Source organism: Polypterus senegalus, chromosome 2 (genome assembly GCF_016835505.1).
Source record: "Polypterus senegalus isolate Bchr_013 chromosome 2, ASM1683550v1, whole genome shotgun sequence".
In the NCBI taxonomy this organism is placed as follows: domain Eukaryota; kingdom Metazoa; phylum Chordata; class Cladistia; order Polypteriformes; family Polypteridae; genus Polypterus; species Polypterus senegalus.
The window spans coordinates 53,532,793-53,549,920 of NC_053155.1; the positions used below are offsets into that span (position 1 = coordinate 53,532,793).

Sequence of the window (17,128 nt, forward strand, 5' to 3'; positions counted from 1 at the left end):
TTGTTCCAACAGTCTTGGAGGGATCTATCCAATGTGGGTTAGTGTCAGACCAATAGCGGTGGTTTTGTTTGTTAACTTCACCATTCACATAAAAGTTTGCCTCATCACTGAACAAAATCTTCTGTGTAAACTGAGGGTCCTCTTTCAATTTTTGTTTAGCCCATTCTGCAAATTCAGTGCGCCAATCTGGGTCATCCTCGTTGAGATGCTGCAGTAGCTGGAGTTTGTAAGGGTGCCATTTGTGAGTAGCTAATATCCGAAGGGATGTTCGACTAATGCCACTCTCCAGTGACATGCGGCGAGTGCTACGCTGTGGGCTCTTGCTGAATGAAGCTAGGACAGCCACTGATGTTTCTTCATTAGTGACAGTTTTCATGCGTCCACATTTTGGCAAATCCAACACTGAACCAGTTTCACGAAACTTAGCAAGCAGTTTACTAACTGTAGCATGGGAGATGGGTGGTCTTGTAGGGTGTCTTGCATTGAAATCTGCTGCAATGACCCGGTTACTGCGTTCACCAGACATCAACACAATTTCTATTCGCTCCTCACGTGTTAACCTCTGCGACATGTCAATGGCTATAAACAAAGAGAAACTTGTAAATAACTCATGAAAGAATAAAGTTACGTTAAAACCAAGCACACCATTGTTTTTCTTGTGAAATTCCCAATAAGTTTGATGTGTCACATGACCCTCTTCCTATTGAAAACAAAAGTTGGATCCAAAATGGCCGACTTCCAAATGGCCACCATGGTCACCACCCATCTTGAAAAGTTTCCCCCCTCACATATACTAATGTGCCACAAACAGGAAGTTAATATCACCAACCATTCCCATTTTATTAAGGTGTATCCATTTAAATGGCCCACCCTGTACTATACATTCCTATGGTTCATTTTAGTTTAAATTATTTGTATTATGTGATTTAAACTACTATAACATTGGTTTGCTATCAGTTTATTTAAAATGTTTTTCTGTAAATTAAGTAGAACAGTATCATGCATTTTTGGCAGCATTTCCATTAGTGTATATTTCAAGTGTAAGTTTCGACTTGCATGCAAAAGCAGATTACAAACATCAAAAGGAACGGAACTTGTTCATAGCTCAAGAGCTACCTGTTAGTTGTGTAATCATCAAAGCTTACATTTTGCCTGGAGCTATAATGGACATCATTTCATCATGGTAGTTGTTACAGATTTCACACCCAAACTATAAAATCAATTTTTATTATTTGACAATGGAAGGAGTAAATTTCCCACTGAACTTGAATCTGTCAGTAATGACATCAGAATAGAAGATATGGGTGTTACTGTGAGGAAAGTGTGAAGGTGAGGTGCTGAACAAGAAGACATTGTTGCAGTTTCAGAGTTTTAGGAGCCAAAATCCTATCAGAAAAGTTTTTTTTTCTCAATAATGATTTATACTGATTTGTCACTGGAAATTGTATTCCTAAGTGTAACTAAATTTTATTTAATTAAAAAAAATTCCATACCTGTTCTTGAAGTTTAAAGTGACATCTATGTGACATTGATACAAACGTGAAAAGCCTTAAAACTTACTAATACTTCTGCTTTGAAGCAGTAAGATTTTTGAATTCTGAAAGCACGACTGAGGCATGTTTATGACAAACACTACTTTTCCTGACATAAGAATATGATAGTTTTCTATTCACCAAGACATTTGTGGTGTCATGTAAATAATGATGTAGAACAGCATGAAATCACAAACATGTCTGAAGGTGTTTAATGCAACACGATCTCTTTAGTAAAATGGTACTGGATGGCAAAACACTGCAACTAGGCAAAACAATTTTTCTGTCCCAGCCAACTTATTCACTTATCAGTGCACACTCCAGCAGTCTCCAATTGGCAGCAAGCCTCAACACACTGTATCAGTGCATGCTCCCAGCCTCTCTCTCTCTCTCTCTCTCTAATAGAGAAATAATAATTGTGTTAAATTAGTGAACTGTACAACTTTTTACTATACTCATCAGAATATGTTCTGTGAGATCTTTTGGGCCACATTGTAACATATGTGAACTTTGTTGTGTAAGGGGAGGATAAAGGGGAGAACATGTAAACTCCACACAGTCATGTGCATCTATATCATATAAATGCTAAGCAGTCCACCTCTGTAGAAAATGATGAATAAATTAACTCCACTCATGTGAAAGCTGTCTATCCAGTTCTTCCAGGCTTGATTTCTTCTTCCAATTTAATTTTTGAAAATGTCTAGAACTCATTGATTGATGTTGACTGAATATTTATCCTTATCAGTTACACAAATGGCAGTGTAACTAGTGCCTAAATGTTCCCATGGTGAAAGCAGTGCTTCCCATTCTTTACAACAAAGGCTTTCATCCAGTATGGTCTTTATTTTCTACTGGTGCATCATTGGTTGCTGGTTGTCTAGAGCCTTGTTATGATCTTTTATTTCCAATGCCGTAACACTTTTTCTCTGATCTTCAATCATTTGGGCTCCTCATCAGTGTACAGTATTTTGGCTTGTATAGATGCAATTCCAACAATGAAGCTAAATGTATCCTTGTCTTCATGGTGGGAGTGGAGTGTGCAGTATATCACCTATGATATCATCTTAATTGTTGTTTTGATGATGTGTGAGCTGAAATTGTCAAATATATATATCTCTCACTTTACAAAAAAACAATCAAAAACACACCTTGAAAGTCTCATGTAGCCAAACGGGATAGACTACTTACTGTGTGTACGCATATATAGGCTTACATGGTCAGGGCATAGCAAACTAAAAATAAGTGATTAACAGCCCCACAATTTCTGTCATTGGATTTAATTGCAAGAAATAGGTCATCATCACTCGCATTAAGGTTGTTTGCCTTTGAAAAGACTGATGTTGCTCAAAAGATGACAATCTGCAAACTATTATCGGCAATTGCTTGTCGTTAGAGAGTTCAAAACTTTCTTGTTTTACCACCTACGAACTAACCACCACATAGAATATGAAGAATATGAAAAGCTTCAGGATTCATCTGTCCACAACCGCTCTAAATCACCCATGGTACAAGCACAAAAACATACTCGGCAAAGTTAAAAGTGCCATACTATAAGAAAGCAACAGATGTCATGATATGGCTGTGAGAAGACCTCATGGTTTGCATGACAACAGATATGGGCCTAACATTCTGCACTACTGATTAACTGAATAAGGCTTCCTTGTTTTGGACATAAGCTTTATATTGCCAATGATGAGTGATTTGGGTTTCTATTTAAAATACAATTTAAGTGAAATTGATCTACTTTGGAGTGCTGTAGGTGTCAGACAAAAAAAAAAAATCAATTTGAACAATAATAATTGAAGAATTTTTTTATTTCCGTAAGAAGCATATGCCAATTGGCCGCTCTTTATTTTGCAAGCCGTCTCGGATGGGGGACCTTGATTCCAAAGCACATTATACTGTTCTTTTAAATGCTGACACAGATCCCCACCTCCTTGCCCTGCTCCATTCTGCCCCTGTGGCTGCAGAAGTTGGGGCATGTGATGACACAAGGGTGTGAGCAAAAAAGAAAAAAGTCTTTTGGCAGCTATTTTATAAAAAAAAAAAAAAAAAAAACCTGGAATACAGAGAAAACAAGTCTCTGCCCACTGCCAGAAAAAAGAGATCAAGATCTACTTGATGATACCTGAGGTAGACAGTGATGTAGATTCACTTGAGTAGTGGAAAACACAAGAAGTACATTTCCCCAAATTGGAGAAACTTGCAAAATAGTACTTGTGCAGCCCTTCTAAGAGGGTTTTCAGCACCGGAGGAAATATTGTAACATGTTACCATGCTGCTGTGAACAGACTGATGTTTTCTTTCACACAACCTGAAATTTCCTCAGTATATTTTTTACAATTGTTTTATTTTTTCTGATATATTTGTGCGATGCTGGACAGAACTTAGTAATGTGTTTAAGAATGTTATTGGTTTGGGTTTTCTAATATCTTTGTGGAATATGACAGTTTGTATGTTTGCAAATGCTATAGTTTTTTTTTACTGTACAATATTTGACAGAACTTTGTATTTTTACACTTTAGTACAGTATGTTAGATTTTTGTTCTTGCGTCTATGTTGCCCAATTCACCTTACAGTAGAACCGTTTATCTGGACCGTCATGTTCATGCTCTGTAGTTCAGTTATGATTAGTATTTTGTTCCCTTTGGATTGGTATCTTGTTTACATTAAGGGTAAGTGTCCTTTCAAAAATGCTCTCATTTATAATAGTTTTGTTGGTCTTAGTGCAATTTTTGTGAAATCCTGTAGGCCTCTTTGAAATGGTTTACTCATGTGTGCAATGTTTGATCTCAGTAATAATTTGGTGATTTTAACGTTTTTGTGTTATTTTGCTTCAGTTTTAAGTAAATAAATAAGACCTGTTTTCTATAACTGTTGTTTCCATTAATCACATTAGTAAGCTACAATTAATATCCTACTAACAAGACCAAGCTAGACCAATAAGACTTTTACAGACATTTTTAAAGGATGCAAAATATCACCTAATTATTGTTATCGTCAAAGTCCCAGAAAAATTTCGAGATGTAATTTTTTGCCAATATTGCACACCCCTAATATGTGGACTGTTTATTTGCCTAAATATAAAGAAAAATCCAACCCAAATTGCTCAAATTACTCTCGTTAGAACTAAAAGTGACAAAAAGTGCTACTTGAACAATCATTAAGGAGAGAAATAGGCAAAGAGATGAAAATGAAATGGATACAATGTTTAACAATATGCATACAATCTTAATATACAGTCAACACTCAAGAACATTATTCACTTGAAAACCAACATATTCGGTGTATCAATAGTTTTTAATGTTCTTCTTTTCACATTTTTACTGATACCATAGACCAAAAAAAAAAAAATTCTTTACTTTAGAAAACAATAGAAATCTGAACTTATCCTCTAATAACAAACAAGTGCAGTTTTGGCCTATATAGTTTCCATTTCAGTTGTTCATAGATGTCATAGGGGTGAGTGATTTTTTTTTTTTCTTTGCCAACAAGTTGAGCATTATTACCAAATATTTTTTCTGTAAAACATAAGTGTGGTGTTGTTAAATGTCAATAAAAATTTGGCTCAAAAAATCCTTGATGAAAGTGACAAAAGAAATTAAGGCTTCACATTATGTGGAAGTGAAGAGATTAATGTTGCCATAATGTGGGTTAGTCATATTGTGCAATTGGTACAGGAGGTCATTCAAGGCATATTAGAATGCTATGCACATTCCTTTGGCTAATTTACAGTATCTTTGGAAGAGAGAAATGCCTTTTTCTGACCATATTTCAAGAAATACTGTATAGCAGAAGTAGTTTTACAGGCAAGCATATCAAAGCTAAAACCATTTCTGTTCATGTTTCCTTTTAGAAGGAAAAATCCCGAACAAAGCACATCTCTTATTAAATAGTGTGGAAGTGATTAACTTCTTAACTCTTTTCTTCTTTTTATTTTTCAGTTGTATATGTATCAGTTGTTCCGAAGTTTAGCGTATATCCATTCCTTTGGAATCTGTCATCGAGACATAAAACCCCAAAACCTACTGCTCGACCCAGAAACTGCTGTTTTGAAGTTGTGTGATTTTGGAAGGTAATATATTTTAAAAATTTGTTTTATTTCATTTTCTTCATTTTGATATGGATTGTTGCTTGCATAAAAGGTAAAAAAAAAAAAACCAAACAAACAAAATCAACACAATTACTGATAGTGTTTGGTTATAAATAGTTACGTTTTTGCCTCTTTTTCTAATATTCAATTGCCATATCTTACCTGAAACAGTCACCTCTGTATTGTTCATGGAAAGAAACATTTTAGCACTTGGTTTTAAAGCTAAATCTAGACAGGTCTGTCACACAGTTAGCACATGGATCTGTTGCTCATTTGGCATAACAAGTGGTGCTTATTTGATAGAACTGTCACAAAAAGTGATTTGCAAGATTTTAAAAGATCACGGTACAGACATGCATTAATTCACATTCACCAAGTTAAGGTGATTTGTACTTATGGCCAAAAGCCAAGAAAAACAATAGGGTAATAATGCTCTAGATGTTCCCAAAACCAGCCACAGTAATAAATTAAAGTGCTTTCAAACTCTGGAAGTCTTGGTGTCTATTCTGCTACTTGTTTACCTTCTGCCTTTTTTCAAATGTGTTCACAACTATATGAAACTGCCATGCAATTGAATGGCACAACATACTCGGTCTAATGGCATAATCCACTAACAAACAGGGTTGATCATTGACAGCATTTTAAATAATTATTATTGATAATGTTGATTAGTTGTTGCAACTCTAATATTAGTAATGCTAGCTATAGAAGTATCACTATTTTTACATCCAGTTACAGTCACAGATTTTAGTGAGTGATTGTCCTGTCTAAATCTTCTTCCATTACTATGTGGATGAACCAGACAATACATTTATTTCTTTCAAACTGTTCTTAGGTATTTTTAATGTGGCAAAGAGTAAATATGATGCATTAGGATAGGTTTGTAAGTGTGGAGATAGTTGAGGAGGTGTGGAGCAGGTTTAAAAGTGTTTTGAACATAATGCAATGCAAGTTTATCCTAAAATTTAGGAGCTGTAGGGAACTGAAGAAAACTGCAGTGGATAAATAAGGAGCTGAAAAAAGTTACTAAAAATGCTAAATAAGGTGATTAAGAACAAATACCTCCAGCATGAACTATGAGGCTTGTGAGAGCAACAGTTCAAAAAAAAAATTGACATGCTGTTTTACGACCAACCAAGTTGAGGCCATCCATACTTATGGCCAAGGCCATAGGAAAACAATATGTTAATTATGTTCTACAAATTGTTAAACCAGCTGCAAGAGGCCACAAAGGCTATATACCTTTTTTTATCCCGTATTATAGCAGTGCTGCCAGCTATAGAATGATGAACTCTGCATAGAAGCAGTGAGAGAAGTAGTGGTGGAGCTGCAAATTCAGCAATCTCTCTGCTGTTGTCCATTCTTTGCTAATGCCACAACTAAAAAATTGCCACGAACTAGCTAGGTATTTAAAAAAAAAAACACATTGCATTGCCAGAGTTTCTGTCTTCAGGGCCCTGATTAGCCATGCCTTGCATCCTTTTTGTTTTTTGAATTCACTCTTCATGCATTTGACACATTTTTGTTACAGTTCTGTACTGATGCTTTGCACTTTTTCTTCCTTTATGAAGCTAGAAAACTCTTATAAATACTAATAAATCTTTAGTTTTTTTATTTTTTTTATTCATTCACAGGGTGTTGTGTTTTTTCTGACTCTCGGATGACCCTTTTAAGGTTTGTTTTGATCAGAGCTTCTCCACGTGGCCAATTCTATGCATTAGGCCACCACTGTCTTCCCTTACATGGACAAGGTGTGTGGCAACAGAGACTTAAGGTTGCTTTCTGCGATGTCATAGCAGCAGTTAAAGTATATGTACTGGTGACCCACATCAGACCCACAGAGTCTCAGTTGTCATGACCTATGCACTTCGAGACTAACACTTGGCCAGATGGAACCATAAGATGGCACATGACTTTATTAGGAAGGCTGAAAAGCAGTTGGAGAGAAATTTTGCTTTAAAAGCAAAAGGTTACCTGTAATGCCCCAGTGCCCTCGGCTTGGCGCATATCTAACTCCCAGACATTGTGTAGTTCATAGCCAAGTCCCCCCATGAGAAAATTACACACCCAGACAAGTTTTCTGCAATGTGCAAAATAACAGACGGATTTTATTAAGTTTTGTGCTGTCTTCAAATAATAATTAAAATGCTCACTTTTAAAATTCAAATAGTCCACTCCAGCGATTGAATTAAAAACATATATATAAATCATGTCAAAAATACTGTAGTGGGAACTATTGAGGAGGTGCTAGTAATTTAGAGACTAAAGGGAGAAGTGCTGCTTAGATTAAATGAGTTGAAATTTCATCGGGAGCAGATGACAATTATCCTGTTGTGTTCAAGTATGTTAATCAGTACACACATAAGTCCTTGTAGCATATTTTTCAAAGGGCAAGAAGCTATTAATTTATTATCCTATTATTTTTGAAAGATAATTAGGATCATCCAGTAACAAAACAACATAGCTTAATATTCATCACAGGGAAATTAATAAAACCAAGTGTTAAGGAAAAGATGGAGCATCACAAGTCAAGAAGAGGTGTATTTGTAAATATCATGGAGTTAGACAGTTGAGATTTGTTTTATTAATATGCTAGAGTTCTATGAGGAAGCAAAAAAAGAATATAATCAAAGAAGTGCAAATGTATTATCTTGATTTTTTTCTACGCCGTAAAATACAGGGCTAGAGCGGAGTTTTATCCCCATTTCTTCCAGTGACAGGGACACTTGATTTGCAGCTAGAAAACTAATGCCATTGCATGTTCCAATATTCACCAGTCTTAATTTGTCTAGGGGGCAATGACTTGAGCAGATTCCTGTTTACTTAGATTTGTGTAGAGTAATGTCAACTGCATTTTATTGTTCTGGACAAGACAGGTTTTACACTACTCTATGCTGATAATGCCATTTGACCAAAAGTATAAAATCTCAAGGTTGACAACTTCATAGCAGCATAATAGTGTGGTGTTTTCCACATTGGTTCAGCTCTGATGACATTCAAAAGAATTTTTAATTAAACTTGTAAAAATAATGCGAGGATAAATGTATTTGCTATATCCTGTATTTTCAAGACTTAGAGCCAGCATAACAAAACTTTCAGATCTTTTTGAGCTTAATGCTTATTGTATTTATAATATACTGTAGATAGTACATTATTTGTTCCAATAGGAAAATTTGGCTTTTTACAGATGCTCAGTGCATAAGCTTTATGTTATAGGCTGTGTTATTTACCAGTATGCATAGTTTTATGGTGATTTCGTATAAATAAAAATTTAAAATGTAATTTAAACAGTATCAAAATGAGGTGACAAGAAAAGCAACAAAAAATAGATTGGGATGCTGATCATGATAATAAAAAAAAAAACACCCTTGATTCAAAATGTTCTAATTTAAAGTTGGAAGAATAAAATTAGGAAATGCATGATAAACATTTCATTCCAAAAAATTATATAATTTATAAAGTTGTGCAAGGCTTAATGGGAGTAAATAAAAAATGAAAACAATTTACATAAGAGATGAGACCATTAGATGCAGCGTGTTACCAGGAAACCTGCACTTCAATGTCCAGCTGCTTATTTCTTTCATCTGATTGCCATTTTCAATTCAGTAGCTACGTAAATGTTTCAGTTGTTTAATGATGAACACACTTAAAAATTTGCATTACATGAGAAACAATTCGCATAAATGCTAATTTTATTTGTAAATATAATTAAATCCGATTCTATTGAAACAAAAGAAAGATCTGCAAGAAATTAAAAAATTCTGAAGTACTTTATTACGTTTGTTTTGATTGTTTTTGCACATTCTAGCATACTTTATTATTATTTCTTGGATGCTACACAGTTTCACAGCTGACATATCTTCAGCTACTTGAGCAAATGCAGTTTTGATTGTGATTAATATTTTTTGCATTTCATTCACAGATGATTAAACATAATAATAAGTAATCATCCACCCCATTTGTTTTTGACCTATAGGCAGACCCTTGTAATGGGATGCCATATCCAAAATTTGCTATCACCTTCCTTTTCACACTCTGGTACATTCTACACCCTTTAATTTTGCCCATATTGTCCAGTGGCATAATTCTTGATACAACTGGCTTTTTGCCCGGGGCCTTTCTTGTGATATCACATCATGTTTGAGCAAATTTTCCAGATGGTGCAACTGTTTGATTCAAATAGGTTTTTCCTCTCCTACACTTCTCGGCACCACCCTACACTCCTTTGTCCAGCTTATTCTCTTCATTGTTCTCCAAAACCATGTGTCACATGCTTCCAAACATTTCCTTAATGTTTCTAAGTGTTTCCGCTCCATAGAGTAAAGCCTTGCATACTTCTACCATTCACTTTTTTAGTTCTATATTCATCCAACTAGTTAAGAGACTTTTCTTAATCTTGCCTTCAACAAAATCAGAAACCCATGAACTGGAATTAATCTGGTATAGTGACTAAAATCATTCTAGGGAGTTGGCAGCATTACTATGTCTCTGAATTGAATTTATCTAGTTGTGTCATTTGTTTGTGAGCATACTGAAAGTAGTTTTAGCCTAAGAGTATAAACCTGTGCTGGAACTTTGGATAGGCCCAACTCTGGTAAACTAAGTTCTTTTGTATTGAACTAAAACATGTATTATACCAGTGGCAAAAATCAAAAGAGAAAGGTGTACAGTGTTTCTACCCCATCCCTACATTGAGAGCATGCTCTCTAACAATTTGAAAGTGTGATTAAAAAAAATAAAGTTTAGTATATAGACAAATTATATTAGTATATAGACATTGTTAATATTATACAAAATTATTGTCTGTCTGTTATACTTTCATTGTTATCACTCTTTAATTTAATATTGTTCTTTAACAGTATGCTGCTGGAGTATGTGAATTTCCCCTTGGGATTAATAAAGTGTCCGTCTGTCTGCGCACAGAGAGCCTTACAAAATAAACATAAACTGTAGACAGGAATGTCAGTGTACATGGTGAGCCAAAATGAAGTACCACATTTCTCAAGATCATTGTGCGAGGTAGAGATAGCCGAGTGGGTTGGGGTTAGGGTACTTTGATAGGTGATCGATCCACTGTTGTTTTCTGTAAGCAACATGCCTTGGTCAAGTGTGCGCTTCAACAACAACAAATCCATCAGCATTCCTCCTAATGGAGAGATCTTATTCAGAATCGCATAGTGAGTTGTAAGTGGGCATTGAACTAGTTAGTTTGTGTTTGCACCTACACCAAACCACCTGAAAAAAGTGTTTTTGTATACTTGAGTCATACATAACATGGCATTGTCAACTAGGGCTGCAACTAATGATTATTTTGGTAGTAGACTAATCGTTCAATTTCTCCCCCCATACCCCGATTAGTCACGATTATTTCATGCCTGACTATTTTGATGCCTGCGACTTGTGGTTGCACATCCTGTTCTGGGCTCCAGTGCATGTCTTACCTCATCTGCTCACGTCTGTCTGCCTGTGAATGTCACCCTGATGTGTCTGCATTAACACGATTAAAATTAATAATAATCAAATTAAAATAACAACCAGTGAAACATATGAATTTGAAAATAATCAGATGTTTTATATTAGTGTGACCGTCACAATAAAAGAGAACTACATTAAACAATACAAACTAAAGTGCACATAGTCTTAAAAAAAAAAAAATGCATTTATCTTAACCAAAAATGACCACTGGTGTGTCTTAAAGTCCAAATGTTTAAATAAAGCTTCAATACAAATAAAATAAAACAATAATGTACAGTTTATAAAAGATTCAGTTCGTATATTCCTGATTGCAGTGCAGGAACGTGAGTATTTCAACATGCTCTGGTGTGAGGCTGGCTCTTTTCTTTGAGACAATGCCCCCAGCTGCTGAGAAGAGACGCTCAGAGGGAGTAGAGGTAGCAGGAATACACAAAAATAATTCTGCAGATAGAGAAAGATGTTTTAATCATCGCACTCTGAAGGAAAAGTGTTGTAGTTTATGACATCATGTACTATATTATGCCAAAATAAAAAAAATAACAGACTAAAATATGTAACAAGCTAATTACTGATATACTCCAAAACACAAGCTACCCAGCGTTAGTTAGAGATGGTTTACTATTCATATAAACTCAAATATTATACAAAAAAAAAGAAGAAAAAAAAACTAGGACGGCTCAGCTGCTCCTGTTCACTCGTTTACAAACACGTTGGCAAACATAACTGAAATTATATTCACTTAAACCGCCGAAACCGGCTAGAGTCGGTTTCCAGTGCAGTTTGGAAGCACACTGAAGCCGAGTATATGCGGCGACATACACTCATTGAACTCTGCAACCAGCTAAAGTTGTTTCTCAGTGCAATTTGCCAGCATGTAGGGGGCGAGTATATTTGGTGACGTACATTCATTGAACCCTGCAACAGGCTATATTTGCTTCACAGAGCAATTTGGCAGCACACTGAAGCTGATCAGTCAGTGCCGTACATTTGTTGAGCAGCCAGCTCATGAGCACTGCCGGCCCCGACAGAACCGCAGCACCACTGTCTCTGGGATTCAGCCGCTGCACTAGACAAGCCTGCAATCCTCAGCGTTTCTGTGTGTTTGTGTGCAGCCAGTTCAAGCGCAATTGGCTCGGTGATTTACTGAATTTTATCAATGGCTTCAGTTGCACCTTGAACATATAATAATACATCATAGTTTTTTTTTTATAGTTCATTTGCAGTGTGTAAAATGATCAGTGTTGCAGTAATTCTGATGCTCTTTGCATGTCAAAAAATATGTTCCAATAAAATTTCACATTTTCTTTGTGAATTGTGACGTTTACTTAAAAACTGCAGCTAAAAAGTATTTGGCGTCCAGGGGTGCATTAACCCTCAAGTATGTGTCAGTTTAAGGGTTAACAATCATTGTCGAAACCTTGGATTACACATTATAGTACAAACATCAACGTTAACACGTGACACTAACTTTACTCACTAAAACTTCAGGATGCTTGCGTTTCAGATGCTCATGCATCGCTGTGGTGCTGCCGTGAAAAGAATGCTCCGCTTTACATAATCTGCATTAAACTTTTTTTGCTTATTTGGTGAAGTTCTCCCACACTTTAGAAAGTTTCTGCCTCAATTTTTTTCCATTTCCTTCCCCCTCCTCTACCCAACTCGCCATTGCAACCATGTTTATTTTCCTCTACATTCTTCTCCTCAGATGTTGTTCTTCATTGGTAGGACAATAACAAATGATACTGCCCCCAGATGTTCATGTAGTGCATTGCAGTTACAAAAACCAATGTGGTTCTTTGTGACTGGAGCCTCTATTCTGTTTATGACGTGTCGACAATAAAAAAAAATCTGTGTCGACGATTTTTTGTAGTCGACGTCGTCGATTACATGGACTAAAGTTGCAGCCCTATTGTCAACCCTATTTAACCTAATTAACATTTGTAAGTGGCTGGAGCCTACCATTTCAGCATCAGTTACAAGGCAGGAGCAGTCTGAGGATGAGCTGCCAGTCCATCATAAGGTCCACTCACTCAATCACTCACTAACTTGCACTGGCTGTTAATTGTAAAATTCTGAAACTTTTCGGTTTGTGTTGGATTTGTGGACTAAATTGTATGGGTGTGTCTTCATCAAAATGCACACATTTCTGCCTGAAAAGCATTGTCAGTAAATCCTGTTGTTGTATGCACAGTGGATTCCAAACGATATGAAATCTCAAATTTATTTCAATGTTTGTGCATATGTATGTGTAGTAATATAAATATACAAAAATACTCAGCTGAGCAGTTAAAGCATTGAATAAATTGGTAACATTTATTTGGAAAGTAACACATCTCAAAAGTGTTTAGTGAATCCATGATGTTGTCTTACTTTATTATCTTGTACTTACTGTGTAAAAACTATCTTTTTACTCTGTAATTATACAGAGTGTAGTTATGGACACCTAGCCTAATGTGATACTGTTTCTTATCTAAATTTTGTTAATTAACAAATAATACAATACAAATTTGAGAAAGAAAAGTTAAAAACACAGTGGTAGGATGCCTGTTGTTGCAAAGTCCTGGCTCTGTCAGATTAATTTCCCTCAGTTTGAGTATTTCTTCTACTGACTATTGACTTTTTTTGTTATTTCCTATATCAGATTATGGAAAGTTAAGTCTGCATTTGAATTGTCATTCATGTTGTGGTGTTGTGAATCATCTTTCTTCTTGTCTGCGGTCTTGAGCCTCTTTCTGAATGGTGTCTTACAATTAGCATACTTTATCTGGTACTAGCTAAAATACCCAGCATTGCCCGTGAGGAAAATAAAGTTGTTTTTTTTTTTGTTTTTTTAATTGTTTGAGAAAAACATAATTAAAAAAGTAAAACTACGTTAACAAACAATAAAGACTCATTAATGTGCTTGTCTTGCGGTCTTGTATGTATGTTATCATTCAGTTGACGCTCGGATCCAGCCAACTCTATTTAATTTCAAAAGCAGCAGAGGGGTGCAGTGAAGCTCAAACATAAAGAATGCTGGCAGTCGACTGTGTAGCAGCACGGGATCCTAGAAAGTATTAAAATCATCAGAAGTACTCTGGGCATCTCTTGCTGACGTGCTCGCATCGTTTGTGCATTACCAGCTAAGCGACTGTCTTTCTGAGGAGGTTTCCTTTTGCCATTGTGCTGGCTTCGCTTGCGTATCCTCGGAGTTGGAGCCCTCACCCCGACTCTACGTCTCACTTCCATGCCGAACACACACTTGCACATGTAGCACTCTAATAATTTCAAAAGAAATAAAGAATGTTGGCAGTCACCTCCATTATGCCCTTTGGTGATCGTTCGGAGTGTCAACTGGGTGATACCATGCATACATGAGCGCAAGATCACCCCCCACCCTACCCAGAAGGGGGTGGATTAGGATTCATTTCACCCTACAGTATTTTTAGTCGACCATTGAGAAACGTGTACCAAGTTTCATGAAAATCGCTCCAGCTGTTCGGAAGTGATGCTGGAACATGCATACATACACACATTGACTTTTATCTATCTATCTATCTATCTATCTATCTATCTATCTATCTATCTATCTATCTATCTATCTATCTATCTATCTATCTATCTATCTATCGAGAGAAACATTTATTTATATAGCATGTTTTCATACAAATGATGTAGCTCAATGTGCTTTACAAGATGAAGAAAGAAAAGTTTATAAAAATTTAAAAATAAGATTAGGCAATACTAAATAACAAAAGAATAAAGTAAAGTCCGATGGCCAGGAGGACAGAAAAAAACAACAAAAAAACTCAAGAGGGCTGAAGGGAAAAAAAAATCTCTAGGGGTTCCAAGGCCACAAGACTGCCCAGCCCCCACTGGGCATTTTACCTAACATAAATGATCTAAATCAGTCCTAATGGTTTTCAGGCTTCATGTAGAAGAAAATTAGATGATGATGGTCCATCAGTGTAGGAACTGTATGGTGCCTTGATCATGCACCACCACAGAAAACCTGTAAAAGAACAGTGGAGAAAGTGGGGTTGGTATGGATTGTGGAGCCTTGATAAAAGCAATAATTAAATGCATATACAGAATATCAGGGTTACATTAAAATGAAGCCATTTGATGAAGCTAGCTAGTTGCAATTGATTTATGTATTTTTGGGTAGTCCTGAGAGGGAGTGTATTACAGTAATCTAAAGTTGACTAAAAACAAAAGTGTGAACTTATTTATTTGTTTATTTATTTTTAAATCCTTATACACTGAGCTTTATACACTTTCATTTTGATTGTTTTCCTGATATACATTTACGTTTTATCTTTTTTTCTGTTTGTAGTGCAAAGCAGTTGGTCCGTGGAGAACCCAATGTTTCCTATATTTGCTCGCGGTACTACAGAGCACCAGAGTTGATCTTTGGTGCCACAGATTATACCTCCAGCATAGGTAAGATATTACAAAACAACTTTAAATTGTAATTTATTAAGGCTAACTTAATTTCAAAATCTGGTGTGTGTGTGTATATATATATATATATATATAATTTCACAAAAGTGAGTACACCCCTCATATTTTTGTATATATTTGATTATATCTTTTCTTGGGACAACACTAAAGATATGACACTTTGATACAATGTCAAGTAGTCAGTTTACAACTTGTATAACAGTGTAAATTTGCTGTCCCCTCAAAATAAATCAGCACACAGCCATTAATGTCTAAACCACTGGCAGCAAAAGTGAGTACTTTACATTTACTGACATTAAAATTTCATCTGCCACAAATCTGTCCAAGGCTGTATGCTATCCAAGTCCTTCTGTAAAGATATAACGGATTCCAAATTATCTGCTAGCCCACCTATCTTGGTATCATCTGCTAACTTAACCAGCTTGTTACTTATATTCCTATCTAAATCAATTATATTTATTAAAAAAGCAGCCGCCCTGACCCCCTGTGGAACACAACTCTTAACATCAGTCAATTCTGATGAGGTTCCTCGCACCATCACCCTCTGCTTCCTGTGTTTGGGCCAATTCTGCACCAATCTAAAAACATCACCCTGAACTCCCACTTCTTTTAATTTGATGCCCAGCCTTTCATGTGGCACCTTATCAAATGCTTTCTGAAAGTCCAGATAAATAATATCATAAGCTCCACTTTGATCATATCCTTTTGTTGTTAGTAAAATACAACCTCCCTCTTCTGAACCCATGCTGACTGTTCCTAATAACTCCTCTACTTACAAGGTGTTGCTCAATCTTATTCTTAATAATTCCTTCCACTAATTTTCTGGTGATGCATGTTAAGCTTACTGGCCTATAGTTGCTTGGATCTGCGCTGTCACCCATTTTATATAATCATGGCCAAAATTATCGACACCCCTGGAATTTTCCCAGAAAATGCACCATTTCTCCCAGAAAATTGTTGCAATTACAGATGTTTTGGCATACACATGTTTATTTCCTTTATGTGCATTGGAACAACACAAAAAAAACAAAGAAAAAAAGCCAAATCTGACATCATGTCACATAGAACTCCAAAAATGGGCCTGACAAAATTATTGGCAAAATTAATTTTCAAAATTGTGGGTGCATTCGCACCAAAGAGTTCAATCTTTGTCTCATCAGACACGAGAATTTTGTTTCTCATGGTCTGAGAGTCCTTCAGATGCCTTTTGGCAAACTCCAGGCGGGCTGCCATGTGCCCTTTACTAAGGAGTGGCTTCCGTCTGGCCACTCTACCATACAGGCCTGATTGGTGGATTGCTGCAGAGATGGTTGTCCTTCTGGAAGGTTCTCCTTTCTCCACAGAGGACCCCTGAAGCTCTGACAGAGTGACCATTGGGTTCTTGGTCACCTCCCTGACTAATGCCCTTCATCCTCCCCCCACCGATCACTCAGTTTAGATAGCCGGCCAGCTCTAGGAAGAGTCCTGGTGGTTTCGAATTTCTTCCACTTACAGATGATGGAGCCCACTGTGCTCATTGGAACCTTCAAAGCAGCAGAAATTTTTCTGTAGCGTTCCCCAGATTTGTGCTTCGAGACACAATTCT

The 17,128-nt window shown here is 36.2% G+C and overlaps 1 protein-coding gene across 4 annotated transcripts in view; it reads left to right on the forward strand.

Annotated features, from left to right (window-relative positions):
* The window catches only part of gsk3ba (glycogen synthase kinase 3 beta, genome duplicate a), a 223,119-nt gene that overhangs the window by 182,469 nt on the left and 23,522 nt on the right, over nucleotides 1-17,128 (forward strand). For all 4 annotated transcript variants that reach the window (XM_039743696.1, XM_039743698.1, XM_039743697.1 and 1 more), the window contains exons 5-6: nucleotides 5,477-5,607; nucleotides 15,416-15,522. In XM_039743696.1, coding sequence (XP_039599630.1) covers nucleotides 5,477-5,607; nucleotides 15,416-15,522 — 238 coding nt within the window. The remainder of the gene's footprint in view (nucleotides 1-5,476; nucleotides 5,608-15,415; nucleotides 15,523-17,128) is intronic.